The sequence below is a fragment of the Xenopus laevis genome, chromosome 5S, assembly GCF_017654675.1.
Source record: "Xenopus laevis strain J_2021 chromosome 5S, Xenopus_laevis_v10.1, whole genome shotgun sequence".
NCBI classification, from domain to species: domain Eukaryota; kingdom Metazoa; phylum Chordata; class Amphibia; order Anura; family Pipidae; genus Xenopus; species Xenopus laevis.
In genome coordinates this window covers 32,137,783-32,160,277 of record NC_054380.1, presented here as the reverse complement: position 1 = coordinate 32,160,277, position 22,495 = coordinate 32,137,783, and the positions used below count along the sequence as shown (strand labels likewise).

General features: G+C 39.5%; 1 protein-coding gene across 1 annotated transcript; it reads right to left on the bottom strand.

The window, feature by feature from the left end:
• Nucleotides 1–354: 354 nt before the first annotated feature.
• On the bottom strand, nucleotides 355–17,700 carry LOC108717794 (myelin and lymphocyte protein). Its single transcript, XM_018265142.2, has 4 exons — nucleotides 17,415–17,700; nucleotides 7,622–7,789; nucleotides 6,932–7,057; nucleotides 355–863 (listed from the first exon to the last, which is right to left on the bottom strand). Exons 1-4 carry the CDS (start codon nucleotides 17,520–17,522, stop codon nucleotides 786–788), a joined length of 480 nt encoding a protein of 159 aa, XP_018120631.1. The 5' UTR covers nucleotides 17,523–17,700; the 3' UTR covers nucleotides 355–785.
• Between the last annotated feature and the right edge of the window lie 4,795 nt (nucleotides 17,701–22,495).

Sequence of the window (22,495 nt, the reverse complement as noted above, 5' to 3'; positions counted from 1 at the left end):
AAGCACTAGTTTGGGTTTGTTGAAATTTGGCACAAATGTATTCTTTGGTACCCAGTTTGGTATAGTTTCCTTTGTAGTAAACATTAGCAGGTTGCACTTACTGATCTATTGTTTGAAAGAAGCCAGCTAGTTGTTTTGTGTGAGTAACTAGACCTGCACTTCTTAGTACTTTTATATTTTTTGTCTTCATTTAGAGCATGAGAAGGCTTCTGTGAAATCTAGTCTATTAGGGCAATGGCACAAAAAGGTTGGGGTGTTCTCCCTGTGTGGTTTTTAACATGCGGTTAGTGGCAAATCACTCTACCCCTACACTCTACACCTCCCAAAGTGTCTAAAAATCGGTGCTTTCTCTTATCTTGTGAAAAAGTGAAAATCACATTTATTTTATTCCTAAGATTGATTGGCACGTGACTGATTTTTTTGGCTCCATATTTACAATTCAAATAAGAGATGAAATCAAACTCTGCAAATTGTAAACACACATTTACATTAAATACATTTGCTCAAACCATAAAAGGAAAACACATTATAAAACTCAAATAAAACACAAACATCTGTAACTGAATGGAGACATTGGCATATATATATCTTTAGGGATTGTGTTCACTTTAGGGCTCGGGTGTGTAACTATCTGTGTCATCTGGTGCGGAATTCAAATATATTCCTAACACGGTACATACACACGGGACAGGTATTTCCCTAGTGTCTCTGTCAGTTCATATTGTAGTTTAGCTTTTATTTCAAGTAGAACCTTTCTCATGGATTTGTAACAACGTTTTTCAGAATTATGATGATCCTTTCCACCTTATGAGCGAGAACATGGCATGAACTGTATAGGATAGGGTGGCAAGATAGGCAAACACCTGAAAGAGAAAACAACACAAAAGTGTTAAACAGGAGTGTGGATGGATCCTGCTTGGATGCTGCCCTACCATATTGCTTTGTTCATATGTATAATTATTGCTAAAAGCTTTCAGGGACCTTGCAGCCAATGAATCCAGGATAAAGGTCCCAAGTCTATAAATCAATAAACCAAGTTTCTGAGTTTTACTTTGAAAACAGCAAGTAAGTTGCAGGTAAAACTTATCCCTGTGTAAAATGTATAATGAAGCAATAGAATTCTTAATGAATCAGAGTGTAGGACTGTCCAGATATGGGATGACTTTGACGTAGTTGGCCAGCTTAAATATATTGAAATATATGGACAAACAATCCCTGTTTTGTTTAAAGGGTAAGGCATTTTTTAGTAGCTGTATGCACAAAATGTCTCTGTCTTAAATATATTGATAATGGGTTGAGTGCAGAGGCCTCTTGTATTTGTCTATAAATCAATAAAAGCTTCCCAGTATAAAAGTATGGCTTTGGGTACCAAGCCCCAAACTTTCAGCTGAGGGTAGCAGAACACAGTAAAAACGTATCCACAAAGGGCCATCATGAGCCTATGAATAAGTGTACGAGGCACATTAGGCTCTCTGTGGACATTTTATTTAAATAAAGGGTTTTTTAAAAACTTTTTTATACTTGGCATGCATGTTTTTGAGAATGCAAGTCCAGCATTGGTTCCATGGCCTTCAGCCAACATGGCAGAAACACTAGAAAGCAACTTTGTGTAGGCTCCTCTGTAGAGACAAAAAGAACTGACAGCGAGAGCAGAGATCTCTGCATTGTCTCACAAACTTTTTATGCTATAGGACCTTTGTCTGCACAAGACATATCCACAATGCAAGAGTGCCATTGCCAACAGTCTTACTTATGTCTCTGCTCTTCCAACACAGACCTCTTGGTCAGCATTCTGCAACTTTAATGCCTGTGTATCCTAACAAAATCCTCTTCTCTCATCTCTGTATTTCTCATCTCTATACTTCCATGTACACAAACCTTTTGTTTTTATCCCTGTGATCTACTGTCTATTTGCATTGTCAAGTTTCTATCTCAGTCCTTCCCAGACAGTCTATCACCCTTGCATCTACTCAATCATTCAACCTCCCCATGCAAAACATTAAAATGCTAAAAGTATCAAGTAAGCAACTAGAAGGCCCAGCAAAATAACTGGTACACTACTAAGCCCCAAAGTGCCTTATCTTATTTTATCTCTTAATCTTAATAATTTCTCTGCATCTCTCAGCGTACAATATCAGTGGTGTAAACATAGGCCTTTGGGTTTGAGTGCAAACTTTGTAGCCCTATCCACAGTAAAATCTGAGACTTCACTTCCCTGACATACCTGCAACCAGAGCCCCCAGAGTTTTAATCCCATACCCACTATTCACATCTGTACATGGGCCTGGACACTGACTTATGTCTACTGCAGTTACATACTGTTGTGGTTGAACTTTCTGTGTCTTTGATTCCTCCATGGAGTCAGTAGTATTTAGGGTTGCATTACATTTATTTACTTTGCAAAATGTGGTATTAGATTTTATAACAAAACACTGACATCTAAAATTCTTCTATCAATACATCTTCAGTTCCATTGTTTTCAGATCACCGTGAATAAATTTTTTTCAATTGCTTTCCTTTTGTTTTAAAAGTTTTTCCAAAATGTAAGTTTAAAGTTTACTGTTAGGAGCAGATTTATCAAAGGTAGAAGTGAATTTTCGAATGAAAAAATCTTACATTTCGAGCTATTTTTTGTGTACTTCGACTAGAAAATAGTCCAAATTCGATTAAAATTAAAAAAGAATTCGAAAATTACAATATCGAAATTTGTTATGTACTGTCGCTTTAAAAATTCGACTTTGACCATTCGCCATCTAAAACCTGCTGAATTGCTGTTTAAGCCTATGGGGGACCTCCTAGAACCTATTTGGAGTAAATATTTTGGACTAAAAAAAAGCAACGTTTTTTTGGGGAAAAACTTTGAATCGAATTCAATCCAATGCACTATTCCTTCGATTCTTACGATTCTAATTCAGCCAAATACGGACCTATTCGATCGAAAACAGACCTATTCGACCAAAAAAAAACTTCGACCTAATTTCAGTTGGTCTTTTTGAATTAGAATTTTGAAGTTTTTTCAGTTCGAAATTCGACCCTTGATAAATATGCCCCTTAGTGTCTCTGGCAGCTCAATAATCCAGGTGCAGAATATTAGCAACTATTGTATCAATTCTAACAGCTGCTTTTAAAGGGGAACTCTCCTTTAAAGTAAACATAATTTCAAGCAATTTTGCAATATACATCATTTAAAAAATATGCAGACTTTTCATGATTTTTAATGATTTCTGACAGTTTCTTAAACCTAGTCCCCTGCTGTCCTACTGATCTCTCTGACTACTTTGCTGAGCTGGCTGACTACTGTTACTTTGTTTTAGCAGCAATCTTCCTTAGCCTGCATCCGCCAAACCCCACAATTCCCTTCACACGTGATTTCAATAAGGAATGGGACATCACAGTGCAATTTGTAACATTAGTGTTTAGTCCCTCCTTCCCTGCCACGATTTCAAATGATGCAGATAGAGAAGAACTGTTAAACAGCTGGATTTCAGCATAGAAAATGGCATTTATTCATACTTTTTGAATAAACAGGTAACTGTGATGGGTATATTAGGGGTTTCTGTGTTATGTGGGCCTCTATCAAATTTTGGTTTGGAAGCCGGAGTTCCCCTTTAATGAAACTCAGGGATTCTGCTCAGCAGGACTAAAGATAACAAATGTATCAACTCATATCAATTTAGAACAGTGACCCCCTCCTCCCAGAGCTGCTTTAGAAAGAGCTGCTTTAAAAAGGTGACATACTGTCATCTGTCAAAACTAGGGATGCACCGAATCCACTATTTTGGATTCGGCAGAACCCCCGAATCCTTCGTGAAAGATTCGGCCGAATACCGAACCGAATCCGAACCCTAATTTGCATATACAAATTACGGGCGGGAAGGGGAAAAATGTTTTACTTCCTTGTTTTCTGACAAAAAGTCACGTGTTTTCCCTCCCCGCCCCTAATTTGCATATGCAAATTAGGGTTCGGATTCGGTTCGGCCTGGTAGAAGGATTTGGCCGAATCCGAATCCTGCTGAAAAAGGCGGAATCCTGGCCGAATCCCGAACCGAATCCTGGATTCGGTGCATCCCTAGTCAAAACTGTCAAAAATAGAAATAAAACTAATTCATAAAAGTCTTCATTTCTAATGAACTATCTGAAAATGACTGAACTTGAAAAAAGTATTGAGTATGTACAGAAAGTAGACTCAAGAGACATTGTTTGCTCTTACAAGAAGCTGCCCTCGCATTCCTCTAGCCCTGTGCTTTGTACTGGAACATACAGAAATATGTTGACTGTGCCCAGTGTTGGAATGCTACTAAATAAGGTTCATTTCTGCACCCTAGATGATGTCATCCAAATACCATTTAGGGGCCAAAATTAGTTAAAAAATTTCCAAATGTATTTCTTTACTTATAGTTCCCATGACAACCTATACTGTGCATCACACCCATATATGATACAAAGTAAGACGTTTTGTTTGTACTTTATATTGTTTGTTTTTTTGCATGACTGGCCTGAAAAAAAGGTGGCAAGAATGTTTTGAAAATGCCATTGTAATGTGATTTCTAAATAAATCCTTTTTCCATTACATGATACAGTGTGTGGACTATGTATTCATTACAGGCACACAATGGTGTCTGGGTGAGCACATGTTCCAAACATACTACAGGTTCTACATCTGCTACAATGAAGTCACATTGGCGCTGGTTTGAGTGTGCAAGAACATTTATTATATTGTTTTATTTGGGCTCACCAAATTACTGTTCTTTTACTTTAATGAAGTTGTGGTCAACCTTTTACAGCTCGAGCGTCACTAGAAGGCCCAACTCTTGGGCAGGCACCTATTGAAGGCCCTAATATTGGTTCCCCTTAGCTCAAGAACATATATACTGTATATACAGGTATATAGGAAAATAAAGGTGTATCGGTCAGTCATAGATTTTTAGAAGTTTAAAGAATATCTTGGACAGCAAGTACATATTCACCCCAAACCTCACCACATTTGACCTTCAAGCTTGGCTTTCAGGTATATGTAGGAGAGCAAATAGGCATAGGTTCATCTAGGAGATCAAGTAGATATTTAGCCCAAATCTCACCCTCACTGATCCTTCAAAGTGAGCTTTCAAGTTCATCTTGGAGATCAAGAAGGTATTCATGCCAAATCTCACGCTAATGGATCTTCAAGGAGGGCTTTCAGGTTCATCTAGGAGTTTAAGTAGACATTCAGCCCAAATCTCACCCTCACTGATCCTTTAAAGTGTACTTTCAAGTTCATCTTGGAGATCAAGAAGGCATTCATGCCAAATTTCACCCTAACTGATCTCCAATGAGGGCTTTCAGGTTCATCTAGGTCAGAGATCAAGTAGACATTAAGCCAAAATCTCACCCTCACTGATCCTTCAAAGCAAGCTTTCAAGTTCATCTTGGAGATCAAGAAGGTATTCATGCCAAATCTCAACCTTACTGATCTTTAAGCTTGGCTTTCAGTTATAATTTAAGGTGGCCATACACAGGCTGATAAAAGCTACCGACAGACCTGGGGCCCTCTGACTGGCTTCCCTGATCAAGATCTGGCCGAATGTCGACCAGATCTCGATCGGATGGGACTCAAAACCCCGTCGGATCGCGGCCACATCTGTTTGTTGATGTGGTCACGCGTTTCCGACCTCCCATTTACCTCCTTTCTGATCCGATCATTGGGCCCTAGGTGGGCATATTGGCTCGTTTGGCAACATTGCCAAACGAGCAGATCTCTCCAGGTATTGCCACCCTAAGACAGCATTCTCCACAATTTTCATCTTAACAGGCCTTCATGCAAAGTCCCCACCCCCTCCCGGCCACTGTTCTAAGCCCCAGGGGCATCAACCCCGCAGTTTGGGAACCACTGCCTTAAAGAAAATGTAAATCCATAACTCAATAATTTGTAGCTTTCAAAATGAGTTAACCCAAGATTAAATATACACGTAAAGTATTATTTTAAGCATCTCTGGTAAAAATGCTGTCGCCATTATGTTTGGGCTCTTATGCATGAGCGCTTACTTGTGTGTCCTCTTTAAATGGCTTTTTTTATACATTCCACCTCAAGGGAAACGAGGAGCTAAAGGAGCCAATCTTCCTAATGTGGATCATACCCACATTCATTCTCTTACCTGCATTTGGCAGATCAGCATGGGGCCATGGGTACAGGACACACAGGGATGAATGGCTCCATTAATTCCTGCATTCATTTGTTGTGTAACGCATATAAAAGTCAGTGAAGGAGAACATACAAGTGCTTATGTGTAGGAGTCATATCATAGGGAGCTATTCAGTTAAGCTTCAAACATCAGGAAACATAGTGAACTTGACCCTTGAAAATATACTTGATTCTGCTGTAATTTTGGGTTTCTCCTTGACGGTGCTGCACTATGTGTATAGATGTAACATGTTGTGGATAGGTCCAAAGAGTCAGCAAGGAAAGCATCTTTGCTTCTGGTTCCAGTGGAAGAAATAAAGAATAGGGTATTGAGATTAAATAGGGCAGGGGGCTGAGAAAATTCTGAAATTAAATTAAAGGAGGGCCTGCATAAGAAAAGCAATAAATAATAACAATACTTCACTCCTAGGCTCACTTTTAATCCACCTACCGGTTGCAGACAGAATGCAGCTTAAGGTTCCAATTCAAACCCTCATATAACTAAAAGCCAGTTGAAGGTTATTCTAGATAACTGACATATTGTAAGAAGTGTTTAATTAGATCCTGGTTGTGGATAAAGCTGGTTTATTCTCAAAGCTGCCCAGGTACAATTAAGTTGCCAAAAAGAAAGCACTAATTACTGTGACTAATTGACTGTGCAGTTGCAGAAAAGTAGATCTGATCTCACACGTACTGTATAATGGCAATATTAATGTACAGGCTTTCAAAATATAAAATGTCTTGTAGTTCATTGAACTGATTTCCTATACATACCACAGCCGCAATATTCTCTTGGTAAAGCTGATAGAATGGTAGATCATTCAGTGCAATGGTGGAGTAGCTTTCCAGAACAGAGGCACTCAAGTAAAAGAAAGCAGCAATACAGTGGTAGGATGCATCCTGAATTTAAAGAACAATAATTAGGAATCCTTTAATACTTTTGGGAAATAGCAATGGTTGAGGAAGCATACACATATACCACTCATATCTTTATAAGACACATATCCCATTTATATCTCAATATCAGAAAGAAATACTACTTTTAGATATTAATCTAACCTTTAAAGGAGCACTAAGCCCTAAAAATGAATATGGATAAAAATGCCATTTTTATATGCTGATTTTATTGCACCAGCCTGGATGGTGACACATATCTGATTTCAACAGGAATGTGCCATTATGCCCATATAAAGGTGCTCAGAACTCAACAAGCTCAACAAGCTTTAAGGGCTGTGCCCACCACTGTCACCCAACAAAAAACTAGGTGTACCAAAAGCATAATACTTGAACCACACGGAGCAGTGACAGACCTCAGCATGGAAAAAGATTTTAGTTAAAGGCAGAACTAATCACCAGCAAGGCCTGATTCAAAATTTGCATGCACCTATCCACCACGCAACTATCCATCACCTTATGTATGATGTGGCTGCTGTTCCAATAGAGACAGTAAATAAAGTTACTCACAATTGTTGTCCAGGATGACTTTCCCCCATGTGCATGAGCACAATACAGCATCATGAAAAGAAAACTGAAGATAAAAAGGGATACGGAGACGAACATGACCCATCCTTGTAAAATTGGTAATGGCACTTTGGAAGAAGCCACCAGAATCCATACGAGACCTCCAAAAATCTGTAAGAAGCCAAAAACACCAAAAACTCAGTAGAGTAGCCTTTAGGTATGTGTGTGTGTAAGTGTGTGACGTGGTTGCCCAGGCTCAGACACTGTTTGTAAAAACTTTGTTTGTGTGAGAAGCTTATTGTATTTCTTACTTGAAGGCTTCATAGTGATTCTAGTATGTCTCACCATAGACCCAGTGGTGGAGGTGAAGAACCCCCTTCCATAAATACCCCACACCCACTTTAAAAGTCCTTAAGTGCTCATCATATTGAATGTCTGCACAAACAAGGCTAAAGTTGCAGTATACAGGTATGGGACCTGTTATCCAGAATGCTCGGGACCTGGGGTCTTCCGGATAACAGATCTTTCCATATTTTGATTCTTAATTTATGTTAGTCTACTAGAAAATCATGTTAATATTAATTAAACCCAATAGGCTGGTTGTACTTCCAATCAGGATTAAGTATACCTTAGTTTGGATCAAGTACAAGCTACTGTTTTATTAATACAGTGAAAAGGGAAATCATTTTTAAAAATCGGAATTAGTTGATTATAATGAAGTCTATGGGAGACGGCCTTTCCGTAATTCGGAACCTACTGGATAATGGGTTTCCAGATAACAGATCCCATACCGGTAGTATAACTCTGAAGGATAATGATCACCGGAACAAAGTCTCCAGATACTGCATATACAAATGGTAGATATAAAATATATAGACATAACACGGCTTTGTTGGGATATAAACAACCGTATTTAGGTCTCTTACACACCGCCATTTTGCCCTGAATTCCCCACTCTTTTTCTGCTTTCCTCGTCTGTCTGTGGGCCAATCAGTAAGCAAAGACCACAGGAATTCTACACTCATGTTGATAGCACATGTCAACAAGTGCCAAGGGCAATAGCACATGGTTTGATTCAGAAAATTTTGACAATATCCAGCTGGGCAGGGAGCAGTAGCGTCCCTAGACTGCACAGGGTCCCCCACAAAAAATCTTCATAGGGACCTGGAACACACTTCAAGTTGCCCACGGATGACTGTCCTGTCAGTCTTATCCCCAGCTCACGACTTCTTATAGTTGTCCTTTATATTTATATACAGACATACATGTGTATATTATAAAGTTAAACTGCTATGTGCCCATCATTTTAATTTACAAGACTTTCAATTTGTATTTAAAAGCACACATGGCAGGGGTATGAGGGGTCTGTACTATCTATGACCAGATCCCATTAAAAAAATTCTAGGGTTTTTATAATGCATTCGTGTCAAGGTCTGAGTTGCAGTCTTTATTTTACACTGTAATTATGGTGAGCAGTACTGGGATGACGTACTGGCTGATGTAGTCGGCAATTACATGTGAGGTGCTGGCATTGGAGAGCTAGGTGTGTAAATGAAATCATTCTGCGGATGGTTTGTCCCTCTTCTAATTTCAGGATAATTAATAAGGAGAACAATGGCAGAGCCTTGCTAAGGCCAATTCTATCTCAACGGCAGCTAAAAACTGCAAATGCCTCCTTGCCTGCTTTTGAATATAAAGCCAAAATGGTACTTACTGTACAATGTAAAATGATATCAGAAACATAGTTACATAGTTAAATCGGGTTGAAAAAAAAACAAAGTTCATCAAGTTCAACCCCTCCAAATGAAAACCCAACATCCATACACATACCCCTCCATACTTTCACATAAATTATATATACCCATATCTATACTAACTATAGAGTTTAGTATCACAATAGCCTTTGATATTATGTCTGTCCAAGAAATCATCCAAGCCATTCTTAAAGGTATTTACTGAATCAGCATCACAACATCACCCGGCAGTGCATTCCACAACCTCACTGTCCTCACTGTGAAGAACCACCTAAGATGCTTCAAATGAAAGTTCTTTAACCCTAGTCTGAAGGGGTGGCCTCTGGTACGGTGATCCTCTTTATGGGTAAAAAGGTGCCATTTAGTGTATGACTTGCATTTACATATTTTGGCAAAGTGCATAACTTTGCATTTATCAACATTGAACCTCATTTTCCAGTTTGCTGCCCAGTTTCCCAAACAAATCACTCTGCAAAGTGGCAGCATTCTGCATGGAACCTATAGTTCTGCATAAATTAGTATCATCTGCAAAAATAGAAACAGTTCTTTCAATGTCCACCTCCAGGTCATTAATAAACAAGTTGAAAAGCAAGGGACCTAGTACAGAGCCCTGCGGTACTCCACTAACATCACTGGTCCAATTAGAAAATGTTCCATTTACCACCACTTTGTAGTCTATCTTTTAGCCAGTTCTCTATCCAGGTACAAATACTACGTTCCAGGCCAACATTCCTTAAAGGAGAAGAAAACCCTTTTGCAAAAAAAAAACCATACTCCCCACCCCAGGTAGACCCCCCCTCCCTCCTCTCCCCAGGCTAACTACCCCCCCCTGGGAAATGCCCCATACTCCATACTTACCCCTTGGCGCAGATTCTTCCAGCGGAGTTCCACGCATCCATCTTCCGTGTCCTCTGTAAGATGACTGGGAGATTGTCAATTTCCATGTAATTCCACGCATGCGCAGTTGTCGCAAACCGGCAAACTGCTCCAACTCCAAATACCGATCTCCCATTCAGTTTACAGAGGACGTAGAAGATGGATGCGTGGAACTCAGCTGGAAGAATTTGCACCGAGGGGTAAGTATTGGGCATTTCTCCAGGGGGGGGGGTAGTTGGCCTGGGGGCAGGAGGGAAGGGGGTATACCTGGGGTGGGGGGTACGAGTTTTTTTGCAAAAGGGTTTCCTTCTCCTTTAAATTAACCAGTAACCTTCTGTGTGGCACTGTATCAAATGCTGTAGCAAAGTCTAAGTAAATCACATCCACTGCCATCCCAGAATCGAGGTCTCTACTTACCTTCTCATAAAAAGAAATTAAGTAAGTCTGTCAAGATCTATTACGCATAAAACTATGCTGGCACAAACTCATAGTATTATGATTTGCTATGAAGTCCAGTATCTTATCCTTTATTAACCCTTTGAAAAGCTTTCCTACGACTTCAGACTAGGGGGCAGATTCACTAAGGGTCGAATTTCGAAGTTAAAAATACTTCGAAATTCGACCCTCGAATTGAAATCCTTCGACTTCGAATATCGAAGTCGAAGGATTTAGCGCTAATCCTTCGATCGAACGATCGAAGGATTTTTCGTTCGATCGAACGATTAAATCGTTCGAATCGAACGATTCGAACGATTTTAATTCAACGATCGAAGGAAAATCCTTCGATCAAAAAAAGATTAGCAAACCTATGGGGACCTTCCCCATAGGCTAACATTGACTTCGGTAGGTTTTACCTGCCGAAGTAAGGGGTCGAAGTTTTTTTTAAAGGGCAAGTACTTCGACTATCGAATGGTCGAATAGTCGAACGATTTTTCGTTCGATTCGTTCGATTTCGTTCGAATTCGAACGAATTTAACCAATTCGATGGTCGAAGTACCAAAAAATACTTCGAAATTCGAAGTATTTTTCATTCGAATCCTTCACTCGAGCTTAGTGAATCAGCCCCTTACTGTTTATACTTTAGCTTGTGTCTGGCTGATAATTTCTAAGCACTGTGAATATAATCATATAAATGAAAATATGTATTCACACACTCCCTTCTAATGATATGCCCACATACCAGTATGTCCCTCACTAAATAGGCTTTACTTATGAGATTATACCTGGAGCAAAACCTGTCATTCCACTTCAAGTTTGTAACGGCACCAAAAAACTTAACATGTTGGAAAGGAATCACACCCTGACTATACAATACAATGCAATTCCCACTGAGTGTTCCTTTGTGTGTTCTTATTTAACTTATGAACCCTAACTTTTTTGTTGGAATTACAAATACCCTTTTGTGGTTTTCTATTTTAGTGCAAACATTAAAACACACATACTGTACAAGTCACTGCAGCCATCTTAGTGATTCATGTCACTGCTGTACCATCTCAAGAATTTAATGGACTTTAGGGGGGATGATGAAGCTATTTTAGCCTGCCAATATTACACTGCAATGCATACAGTAGCACAGATACGTATAGTGCAGTGTTTGAAACCAGAATTAATATGTTTAATATTCAGTTCATGAACGAGGAACAGGGAGCCAGGTATGATTTTCATTGACCTTGGAGAGTTGTAGAACTGTTTTATCAAGACACCAGCTCTGACATTGCTGGACTACATCTCTCTGCAAGCTTCAACCCTTGATAGTAGATTGGCGTATGCTTATATTTAGGTAGAGCAATTCTGCAATGGAAGAATAGATCATGCCCCCATTAAAGAAGATGATGGGAGCTGTAGTTCAACACTTATAAACATTGTTTTAAAGTAACACTGCACAGTGGTAATCTAAATATGTTAGATAATAGCAAGATGAATAGGGCTAATAGGCATAATTCTCATTGGAGAATCAGCTTGCATCTATCTGGGAGGCCTGTGCTTAAAGCTAGGGGTGCAAAAAAGTCAGTTTTATTTAAGGTACACTTCTCCATATACAAATGGGACCTGAGCCTCTTTTCGGCAGTCAAAAAAGGGCACTGTTATAATATAAATAGGCGTATTATGAATGGAGGGCAAGGTACACAATATTGTACTTTTACCCCATGAGTTGTCCTTATTCTTAGTGCTCTCAGATTGTAGTTAAAAGAATTGCACTCTCATTACTTCCTGCACTGGCAGTTATCCATACAGGGAGTGGCACATGGGTGTCCCCTATGTACACCTGCAGTTTGCTGGAATATGTAAGGAGGGGAATTATCTTTAGCCTTTATCATCTCCACCAACTGACTAAATAGACTGTTTGTTGCATTAACTTTTCAAAAGCAAGCTAGCTCTGGGATTCAAATGGATTATGGGATGTTGACAAAGGATGAAGAAGTAAATTAACTGAGAGGGATTATGGTGTTCAGAAAACAGTCATCAACATTCCAATGCACACCCAAGAGGAAGAAATAAACACTCAGAAAATTAGCAAAGCTTTTATATGAAGTACTACTATTACACATAAGAGTGACACAGATATACTGTATGATATTGTGATAACTGACTAGTACAACAATGAGATAAGAAAAGATCAATTAATAAAGATGGCGATACACAGGCAGATTAAAGATGCCGATATCGGTCCTGTAGATCAATTCGGCAGCTTATCTGCCCATGCATGGGGGCTTCTGACATTCTTCCCGATCAATATCTGGCCACGATATCGATGAGGAAGGTTTAATTTTTCAGGCAATGGACCCATCGAAGCCCATTGCGCCTTGTTGTAATCCAATCATGTGCCTCTAGGGCCGAACGTTCGGATTAACTAGTTTAGCCCTGCCATTGGTGGGCATATCAGGGGAAACATCCGCTCGCATCGCCAAACGAGCGGATCTTATAGTGTATGACCAGCGTAAATGGGCAAATTTTCACCCATAGCAACCAATCAATGAATAGCTTTTTTTGCAGGTAAAATACTGAAAACAAACATTTGATTTCTTTCAAGGGGTTACTGCTCAAATGTTCCCTGTGTTGATAATTTGATTTTTACACAAGGTAATTTCAACTCACGTTCCCCTGCGCATTCAGGTGCATTCAGGCACTTGCAATCATCAAACATAGGTGGAATGAATGAGTATCGACAGATCCAGAGGAATGGGCTGTGTTTTTCCTGCAGTGGAGCGTAGGAGTGCCATCGCAGGTTGAAATGCCCGCATGTAAGAGTCCTTAAATGGGGCAGTTCACCTTTGTGTTAACTTTTAGTTATGTTATAGGATGACCAGCTCTAAGCAAAATTTCAATTGGTCTTCATTATTTTTTTTTTATATTTTTTTTTGCCTTTCTCTTCTGAGTCTCTCCAGCTTATAAAAGGGGTCACTGACCAATTTAAAAAACAGATGCTCTGTAAGACTACACATTTATTGTTATTGCTACTTATTGCTACTTTTTATTACTCATCTTTCTATTCAGACCCTCTCCTATTCATAGTTCAGTCTTTTATTCTAAACAATGCATAGTTGCTACGATAAGTTGTACCCTAGCTACCAGATTGATAAAAACTGGAGAGCTGCTGAATAAAGAATAAAAAGCTAAATAACTCAAAAACACAAATAATACAAAATGAAAACCAATTGCAAATTGTCTCAGAATATCATTCTCTATTGTACTTAAAATGAATTTAAAGGTGAATAACATCTTTAATGAGTTGCTATATGTTCGACTGCTGCAAGCCATTCTGCCCTTTTGTTCAATAAGTCATGGCTGAAGCACTGAGCATTATCAGCTTCCCACTATCAAAAGTTTTTTTTTTTTTTTTACAATAGAGCAAAATGTTCCAAAATATAAAATAGAAAGAGTGGAAAGATCTATATCTATTAACAAGCAGTACTGCTCATAAAAAGATTCCAGATAATAAAACATTGACCCTAGAATATTTTAAGGCAGAACTAAAATAACTTCCCTATTTGTTTTGGTACGTAACTTTATTTATATGTGCCTGGGTGTCTTCCAGATTACGGCTGAATGTAAAACAGTGTTTCCTAAAAGGTTTATTGTTGGTAAAAAGTGCCCTGCGTGGAATCACCAGTATAGCATGTTATAGAAATTGGCTGAAAGGGAGGGATGGCAGCTGTGGGGAGAAAAGCTACACTCATGGGGTATATTTATCAAAGAGTGAATTTAGAGATTACCACAGTCCTCTAGAGTGAAATTCAGCCTTTCTCCATTCCTTTCTATGGGATTTTTAAAAGAGTATTTATCAATGGGTGAAAGTGAAAGTTCACCCTTTGATAAATACACCTTTCAAAATCCCATAGAAATGAATGGAGAGTGGCGGAATTTCATTCTAGAGGACTGTGGCAACATTTGACTTCACTCTTTGATAAATATACCCCTATTAGGGTGCTTCTATTTTAAAGGAGAAGTAAATCTTCTCTAAATCTGTCTGTGCTGCATACCCTAGCTCTCTAAACTTAATTTCAGAAGCAAGAAAATTCTCTAGCGAGTACTCGTACAGTACATCATTCACCTGACCGGTATCTAACATATTGACACTGAGCAATTGCAGATCAGCAGATATAGCAATGTTTATGGGGCCCATTCACTAAGCTCGAGTGAAGGATTCGAATGAAAAATACTTTGAATTTCGAAGTATTTTTTGGGTACTTCGACCATCGAATGGGCTACTTTGACCTTCGACTACGACCTTCGACTTCGATTCGAACGTTTCGAACGAAAAATCGTTCGACTATTCGACCATTCGATAGTCAAAGTACTTTACCTTTAAAAAAAACTTTGACCCCCTACTTCGGCAGATAAAACCTACCGAAGTCAATGTTAGCCTATGAGGAAGGTCCCCATAGGCTTGCTAAACTTTTTTTGATCGAAGGATTTTCCTTCGATCGTTGGATTAAAATCCTTCGATTCGAAGGATTTAATCGTTCGATCGAATGAAAAATCCTTCGATCGATCGAACGAACGTTTAGCGCTAAATCCTTCGACTTCGATATTTGAAGTCGAAGGATTTCAATTCGAGGGTCGAATTTCAAAGTATTTTTTACTTCGAAATTCGACCCTTAGTGAATCTGCCCCTATGTGTTCAGAGTTGCTAAATGATTTTTCTTCTGACGATGTAAAGAAAGTTTCAATGGAGCAGCCAGAATTCTCATAGAAGGGCCCTTGTTCATAGATTTGGTCACTTACTATGGAATCACTTGACATGTTTCATTATGCTGTGCTCAGGGCTGCCCTCAGAAATTGCAGGGGCCTGTACGACAACATTTCTGGGCCCACCTTCCCTAGAGCCCATCCCACAGTGGGTCAAGAACAATTTGATCCGCACCTGACCCTAACCTGCTCGCTCCCGACCAGATAGTTGACAGGACCCCCCCTTTTAAGAAACCCCTACTATTGCTTGTCGACCTAACTCCTTTATTGAAAATATTATATTACACTATTCATGCATAGTAATTTATAGTATTTTATTGTAACATGACCCAGTACCTCTTACATAAGAAAATAAGCCGTGCCCTGACATGTTATAGATTCACAAGCTTACTTTGTGTAACATTAAAATAAAGTTTATGTCAGGGACTGTTGGCAATGTAATGTTTTTGGCTACGGTTGATGCCATGGCATCGAACACAAATTGATGCATTCCGCTTGAGTTTGTTGCTTGCCTGTGCCTGAACAGGTACAAATAGATTCGGACAATTGGCTGCATTGCTTCCTGCATTCCCAGTGCCATAACTAGAGGGGGGCAGGCCCTGGTGCGTGACGCGCAGCCGGGCCCCGCCCCCTCTGTACACAGCGGCTTTCAGTGGTGAGCGGGCTGCCGGGGGGCCCTGAGGGGGTGCGGGCCCTGGCCTGCTTGCACCCCCTGCTCCCCCGGTAGTTCCGTCACTGTGCATTCCCCTGCAGTGGAACCCAGGAGAGATCCACCAAATGCAGGTTGAAACGCCTGTGTCTAAGAGCCCTTACACAAAGGTTCTCCACATCCAACCCCACAAAAAAGGTTCCCCACAATATTTAACTCCAGTCAAGTAGACTTAAGGTATGGTATAGGTTTCCCTTATTTATACATTATACATTAGGGGTCCCCAACCTTTTGTACCCATGAGCCACACTCTCATGGGTAAAAAAATTTTGAGAGCAACACAAGCATGCAAAAAGTCTTTGGGCTTCCAAATAAGGGCTGTGATTTGGTATTGGTAGCCCCTATGTGGACTTGCAGCCAACAGGAGACTCTGGCAGTATACATGTTTTTTATGCAACTAAAGCTTGCTGTTCAAAAAGAAGCACCTGCTTGAAGGTAAACATCAAATGGGTTGAAGAGCAACATGTTGCTCATGAACTACTCGTTGGGGATCACTGCTATACACTAATATATTTGTATCTATCTTTCAACTATCTATCTGTCTTTCTATATATCTCTGCTGTTTACAGGCTACATAGTTGAGATTTTATGTTCTATAATCATATAGAATTTTTTTGCCTTGACTTTCTTTCCTCTGGGATCAAGTCATTTGGATTTCTGTCTGTAAACTGTGATTTATATGTATATACAGCCATATAATGACATCTATAAGCATTGTGTCTCTGCAGGCGTCAGCTAATGTGTTTATCACATCTTATTACACCTTATTACCTACTGGAACCAATGCATACGGATCTTATATTGAATTTGCTGCAGTGCTTCTTTTTTTCAAAGGATTGAACTGCCTTTGGCAGAACATTACACAATGCAAAGTATTCAATGGATATAACGGCAAGAACTGAACATCTCTTCTATAATGTTACCCTAAAGCCAAGAGTCCAGCTCACCATTAATATCATATAGCAAACAGAGCACTGGATCAGCAATATTTTCTTAAAGGGGAACTATCACAAAAATGTAAATGTAATACCAGCTCCATAATACTGACATTTTCTAAATCTAAATATAATCAATTAAAAATTCCAACCTGTTTCTGAAATAATCAAGTTACTCTTCAACCTCAAGTTAGACAACAGAATTATTTATTGATTATATTTAGAAAGTTTCTTATTTCAGTATTAGGAAGCTTATATTACATTTTTATTTCCGAGATAATTCTAAATTATCTGTAGCATACAACTCGAGCACAGCAAATGCAGTTACTTACTAAATCTGGTATCATCAGCACATCAGGAAATTCTGCCAAAACTCTGAAACCCGATGGTAAAGAAGATGTATCTTCATATACTGCTTCATTGGTGGTCGTAGCTGCCATGTCAATTGTTGCAAATGGGGTGCTTTAGATATATCTGTCTATTTTCCCTCTTCTTTCTCAAAGGCTGAGTCAAAACACAGATTCTGATCTTCCTGACAAATCCTAGGGTTTCTGATGTGTCCCTTGCTGAAAGAACTTTTGTTGATGTTGGCTTTGCTCCACCTCAGTTTGTAATATGAGCTCAAATTCCTAAGGAAGGTGAGCACATGCCAACAATCAGTTGATGATTACCCAATTACCCATTGCTTTTTCTTCTAAAATGATCACAGTTTAGGTAAAGTAAGCGACTAAACATGCTAATGAGATGCACCTTGAGGGTCTTAACATCAAGTGCTTGAAAAATCTTGATAATCTTACCCATAATTTCTCCTCTTTTTATTCCTTCACCTTCCTTACTCACTCATCCATCAGTTATTTCTCCTCCCCCCCCAGCTTCATCTCTCCATATCTCTCCTTCACCTTCTCCTTATTTCTCCACCTGGCAACCACACACTTTCACAGTTATACAGTATGCTGCCTTTAATCTTTATGAGGTCATCAATCATATTGTTTCTCTATTTAATACAAATAAATATCAAAGACTTGCAAGTTGAAATATCTGTTGGTTGAATATGAAATATGAAAGAGATTGGTAGATAGACAGAGTGATAAATAACTAATTAGGCGCTGTTATAACCTTCTACACCTTTCAGTTTCATGTACTGTAACAAGTACAAAAGTAAAGGAGGGAGGGGGACAAGGTGTGGCATACAGCTACAGATACAGCAGAAGTACACAGGTGCTTCTCTAACAGAACACAATAACTTGGAAATTTACAAACCCTAGAAAATAAACAGAACATTATGCTATGGGGATAGAAAGAACTGAGATAAGAACGAATATACAAAAAGAACAATGCAACATAGACAATATTAAAACTTAAAGTGGCCATGTTTTATAGGAGAGCCCAAGCAAGAGGTCAGTGGCTCAACAATAAGCGGATAAGTTGTTACCCCAAGCCTGATTACAGATACAGAATGATTGTCCAAGGAAAAGCATCTCCAATAGCACATTAGTCATCTTGCTGTTATGTAACATATGGAAAGAATTGTGCAGTTTTACAGTTCGCCTTCCAGTTTAACCCTTCAATATATTGTTGGAGTGTTCTGGAAGAGGTAGTTGAGCAAGATTTAGGCATGGAAACAATATTAGATACGTTTTCCTGATTTTCCTTTGGTGGCTATCTTCACAGGGCATTCCGTAAAAACATTTTCTCAGGACCCTTTTGCCCCACTGACCATACTATCTCAGTCTTTGCTGGCCTCCACACGTTTTCTAAATCTCTGAAAGTGAACAGTTAGTATTCTGATTTGGATCTTTGCTAGTGCATTGGTTTTGCATTCGTTTATCCCTAGATTTCTACATCTGTTTGACTTGATCTGATATCTGCTTCTGCTTTTCAGTATTCAGTATTCCACTAACATTTCAGTAATTGGCACTTTCTTCCTTCTGTGCTTATTTGTTGCCTGAACAGGCTGGTACCAGTACTCAATAGTGTACATTTTGTTGTTCAAGAAGTTTGGCAAAATTCAACAGCATGTTTTGTCGCCAGAGAGCTTCAGCAGCATTACTCTTGAGGTGCTGATTAATACCTGTCAATGGCACTTTAATTTCCTTAAAGTGGACCTGTCACCCAGACACAAAAATCTGTATAATAAAAGTCCTTTTCAAATTAAATATGAAATCCAATTTCTATTTTTTATTAAAGAATTCATAGCTGCTGTAAGCTCATTTAAAAATCTCAGCTGTCAATCAAATATTGTCTGCCCCTCCTCTATGCCCGTGGCATAGAGGCGGGCAGACAATTACTTTCACTTTCCATTCAGCACTTCCTAGATGTCACTGCTCTCCACACATTCTCTTTACCATTTAATTGTGTAACCAGGGCATGGGGATGGACATCAGGTCCCCCATTCCCCAAGATTCTGAGATGATGCAAGGATTGTCTTAATAACAGTGTCCACAAAATGGCTCCTGTCTGTTTGTTATAATTATTCATTCACAGACTAAAGGAAACAAGATTCAAATAATTTATATAGTGTAATTAAAGTTCATTTTGCTTGACTAATGTGATAAAATAGGATTTTGAATCATTTTTTTGGGTGACGGGTCCCCTTTAAGGGAGATTAATACAATTTATACCCAGCCACAGGAATCCCTCTAGTACCACCCTTACAGGTATATACCAGTATATATAAAAGAGTTTAGGCAGCAAGCAAAGTTATGGTTTTTGGTTGTTTGGGAATCTGGCTGTTTGTCTGCACTTCTGTTGTTCTAATTGCTTGTGAAAAGACTACAAAAGAAAGGCAGCCTTAAGCCAAAATTTAGCAAACTAATGGAGATTGTTCAAAAGGCAGACAATCTTAGGAAAACTTTGATTTCTAAAAGCTTTGTTGTGCAAACAGTCCTTAGGACCAAGTCAAATTGTGTGCTACATGCTGCTGGCTCTGATGGGTTCCTAAGCAGAAGCCTATAGGGCCTTATTCCTCTTGGTAACTTTGGGGAAATGTAGATAACAATGGTTACGGAATGGAATTTGTATCCTGCTTCCATAACTGAAATTATTTTCTCATCTTGCAATCTCTACAATGCATATATTGTAAAAAAAAAAAATTACATTATGTACCCAAAGGTCAAAGATATAATTAGACGGGAAAGAAAAATAGGCAGAGGTTAAATATTCTATATATCTGGAAGGAAAATGAGTATTCATTACATACAATTGAGGTTAAATAAGAATATTTTGTCTGGGTGGAGAGCTATTCGTTTTATCACGTGTTTGGATACCTTGGTTACTGCTGTAGCAGCTAAAAATAACCAATAGCAACAGTCAGTTTGGACTCAACAACATGAATTTCAAGGCCCGTAGGAAGTACACAACTGTGAATTCTTCATTTCGGAATAAATGGCGACTGATAGATACACGTGTATAAGCTTATTGCTCTTCTACTGATTTACTGATGTTGATGAGGGGGAGAGGTGGGTGAGAAAGAAGAAAATATAATTCTGATGCAGGAGCTAAGAGATTTATTTTGTAGGATGCTAGTACTGTTTTTTTTAAATTTTTTATTGAGGTTAGAGGAGAGAGGCATTTGATGGATGGAATCAGAATGGATAGAAAATACTTTGTAAGGAAATCTGCTGTGTTGAATTGGGAACCAGATTAGCACCTTTACCCCATGCCATTAACTTAAATTCTGTTGATGGAGGACTAACAAGGCTTTGTTGTACCTCTTCCTGGATATTAAACTCTGGTACTTGTTATCCTGCTAATTTCCAGTTATATTATAACCCCATGTGATATGATTGCAGGAAGAATGGAGTCAGTGCACCGACCTTACCCTGTATTGGTCACAAACGATTGCACGCCGATTCCTGATTTGTCTGCGCATGCGCACTGGCGTGTGGCGTCAGCGCACAGTGGCGCGAAATTTGAAAATATTTAAAGCCAAAACACATTTCCACACATTGCCCGTTATAGGATCTTGTTCCTGGTGCTTCTGTGCGTTTGTGCTTCTGATTATTCTGTATTGATTCCTGTTGTGACCTCTGCCTGGCTTTTGACTATTCTGACTTCTGGATCCTTACCCTTGCCTGAATACCGACTACCTCTTCTGCGTAACCCCTCTGATTGACTTCCTGGTTTGACCCTTGCCTGCCTGACTACGCTTATTCTCTGCCTGCCTCGACCCGGCCTGATCTGACTACTCTATTGCCTAACGCCTTGTACTACGACCTTCTGCCCAAAGACTCTCTCTAACAGTCGTGCCCCTCTGCCTATCCAGAACCTCTAGCCTTGCACCTCTCGTTTAAGTCCTGGTGGCATCCAAGTAGCTGAGCGCTCCTCACGAGGCCAAAGGCGGTCACACTACAGGTGAAGCACGAGCCGAGACCAGGGTGCTTGGCATTTGTTCTGGTGTTGGGTGCCGACCGTGACAATTGAAAATGGAGCCGCACTGCAGATGAGAAACAATGTGCGAGTAATTTCAAGTGCATCCCATGAGTAGCAATCAAGCAGGGAATTTGCACTTGTACCTAGATAGTGTGCAACTTTGTTTTCTCTCTCTTGCCTTTTATTTTGGAGGTGGAGAGGCGGTGTGTTGTTTTGTCTGGAGGACAGCGTTCGCCTATATAGCCGAGAGGCACATCTCCAATTTAATTGGAGAGACACGAGTGATCTTTTAACGAAAGAAGAACTCAAAAATTGGTGGTATTTCTATTACAGGAAGCGCATGCAGCCTTTGCTTTTTAGGCAATGAACAATGTAACAAGTACTGCAACTCTCTTATGGTGGCCATACATAGATAAATCCCCTCGTTTAGTGACATCCCAAACGAGTGGATCTCTCCCCGATGTGCCCACCTTGACGGGGGCAATATTAGGCTGATCCGATCGAGGGCCCTAGGGCACAACAATTGGATCTTAACAACAGGTATACGGATGGTCCTAAGCTTGCAGGGTCAAGAACAGTCATGTTTGGGCTAGGCCATCGGGACCCACTCTCAGCATGGAACTATTGCTGCTGCCCCTGACCTCCCTCCCTCTCCCCCTAACTCTACCTCACCCTCCCTCCCTCTCCTTCTCCCTTCCTCTCTCTCCCTCCCTCATTCCCACCCTCCCTTCCCTCTCTCCCTCCCTCTCCAATTGCTTTTCATAATACTCACTCAGACTATAAGAAAGCAAGACATCAAATGTTCTTTTCTTTATAATTTATACACTAATTTAGATGATATTAGAAACTTTTATATGCAGAACCATATATCAACAAGAATGATGGAAACAGCTCAGTCATCGTCTTGATACAAAGATATCACATTATAAATATCTCCAGTTGTACTTTCCAATAAAATAACAATATTGGTACTGGAGTAAACTTAACAAAAAAAACTTAAACATAAATTTACATTTCTCCAATCACTTGTTCTTCACAAATT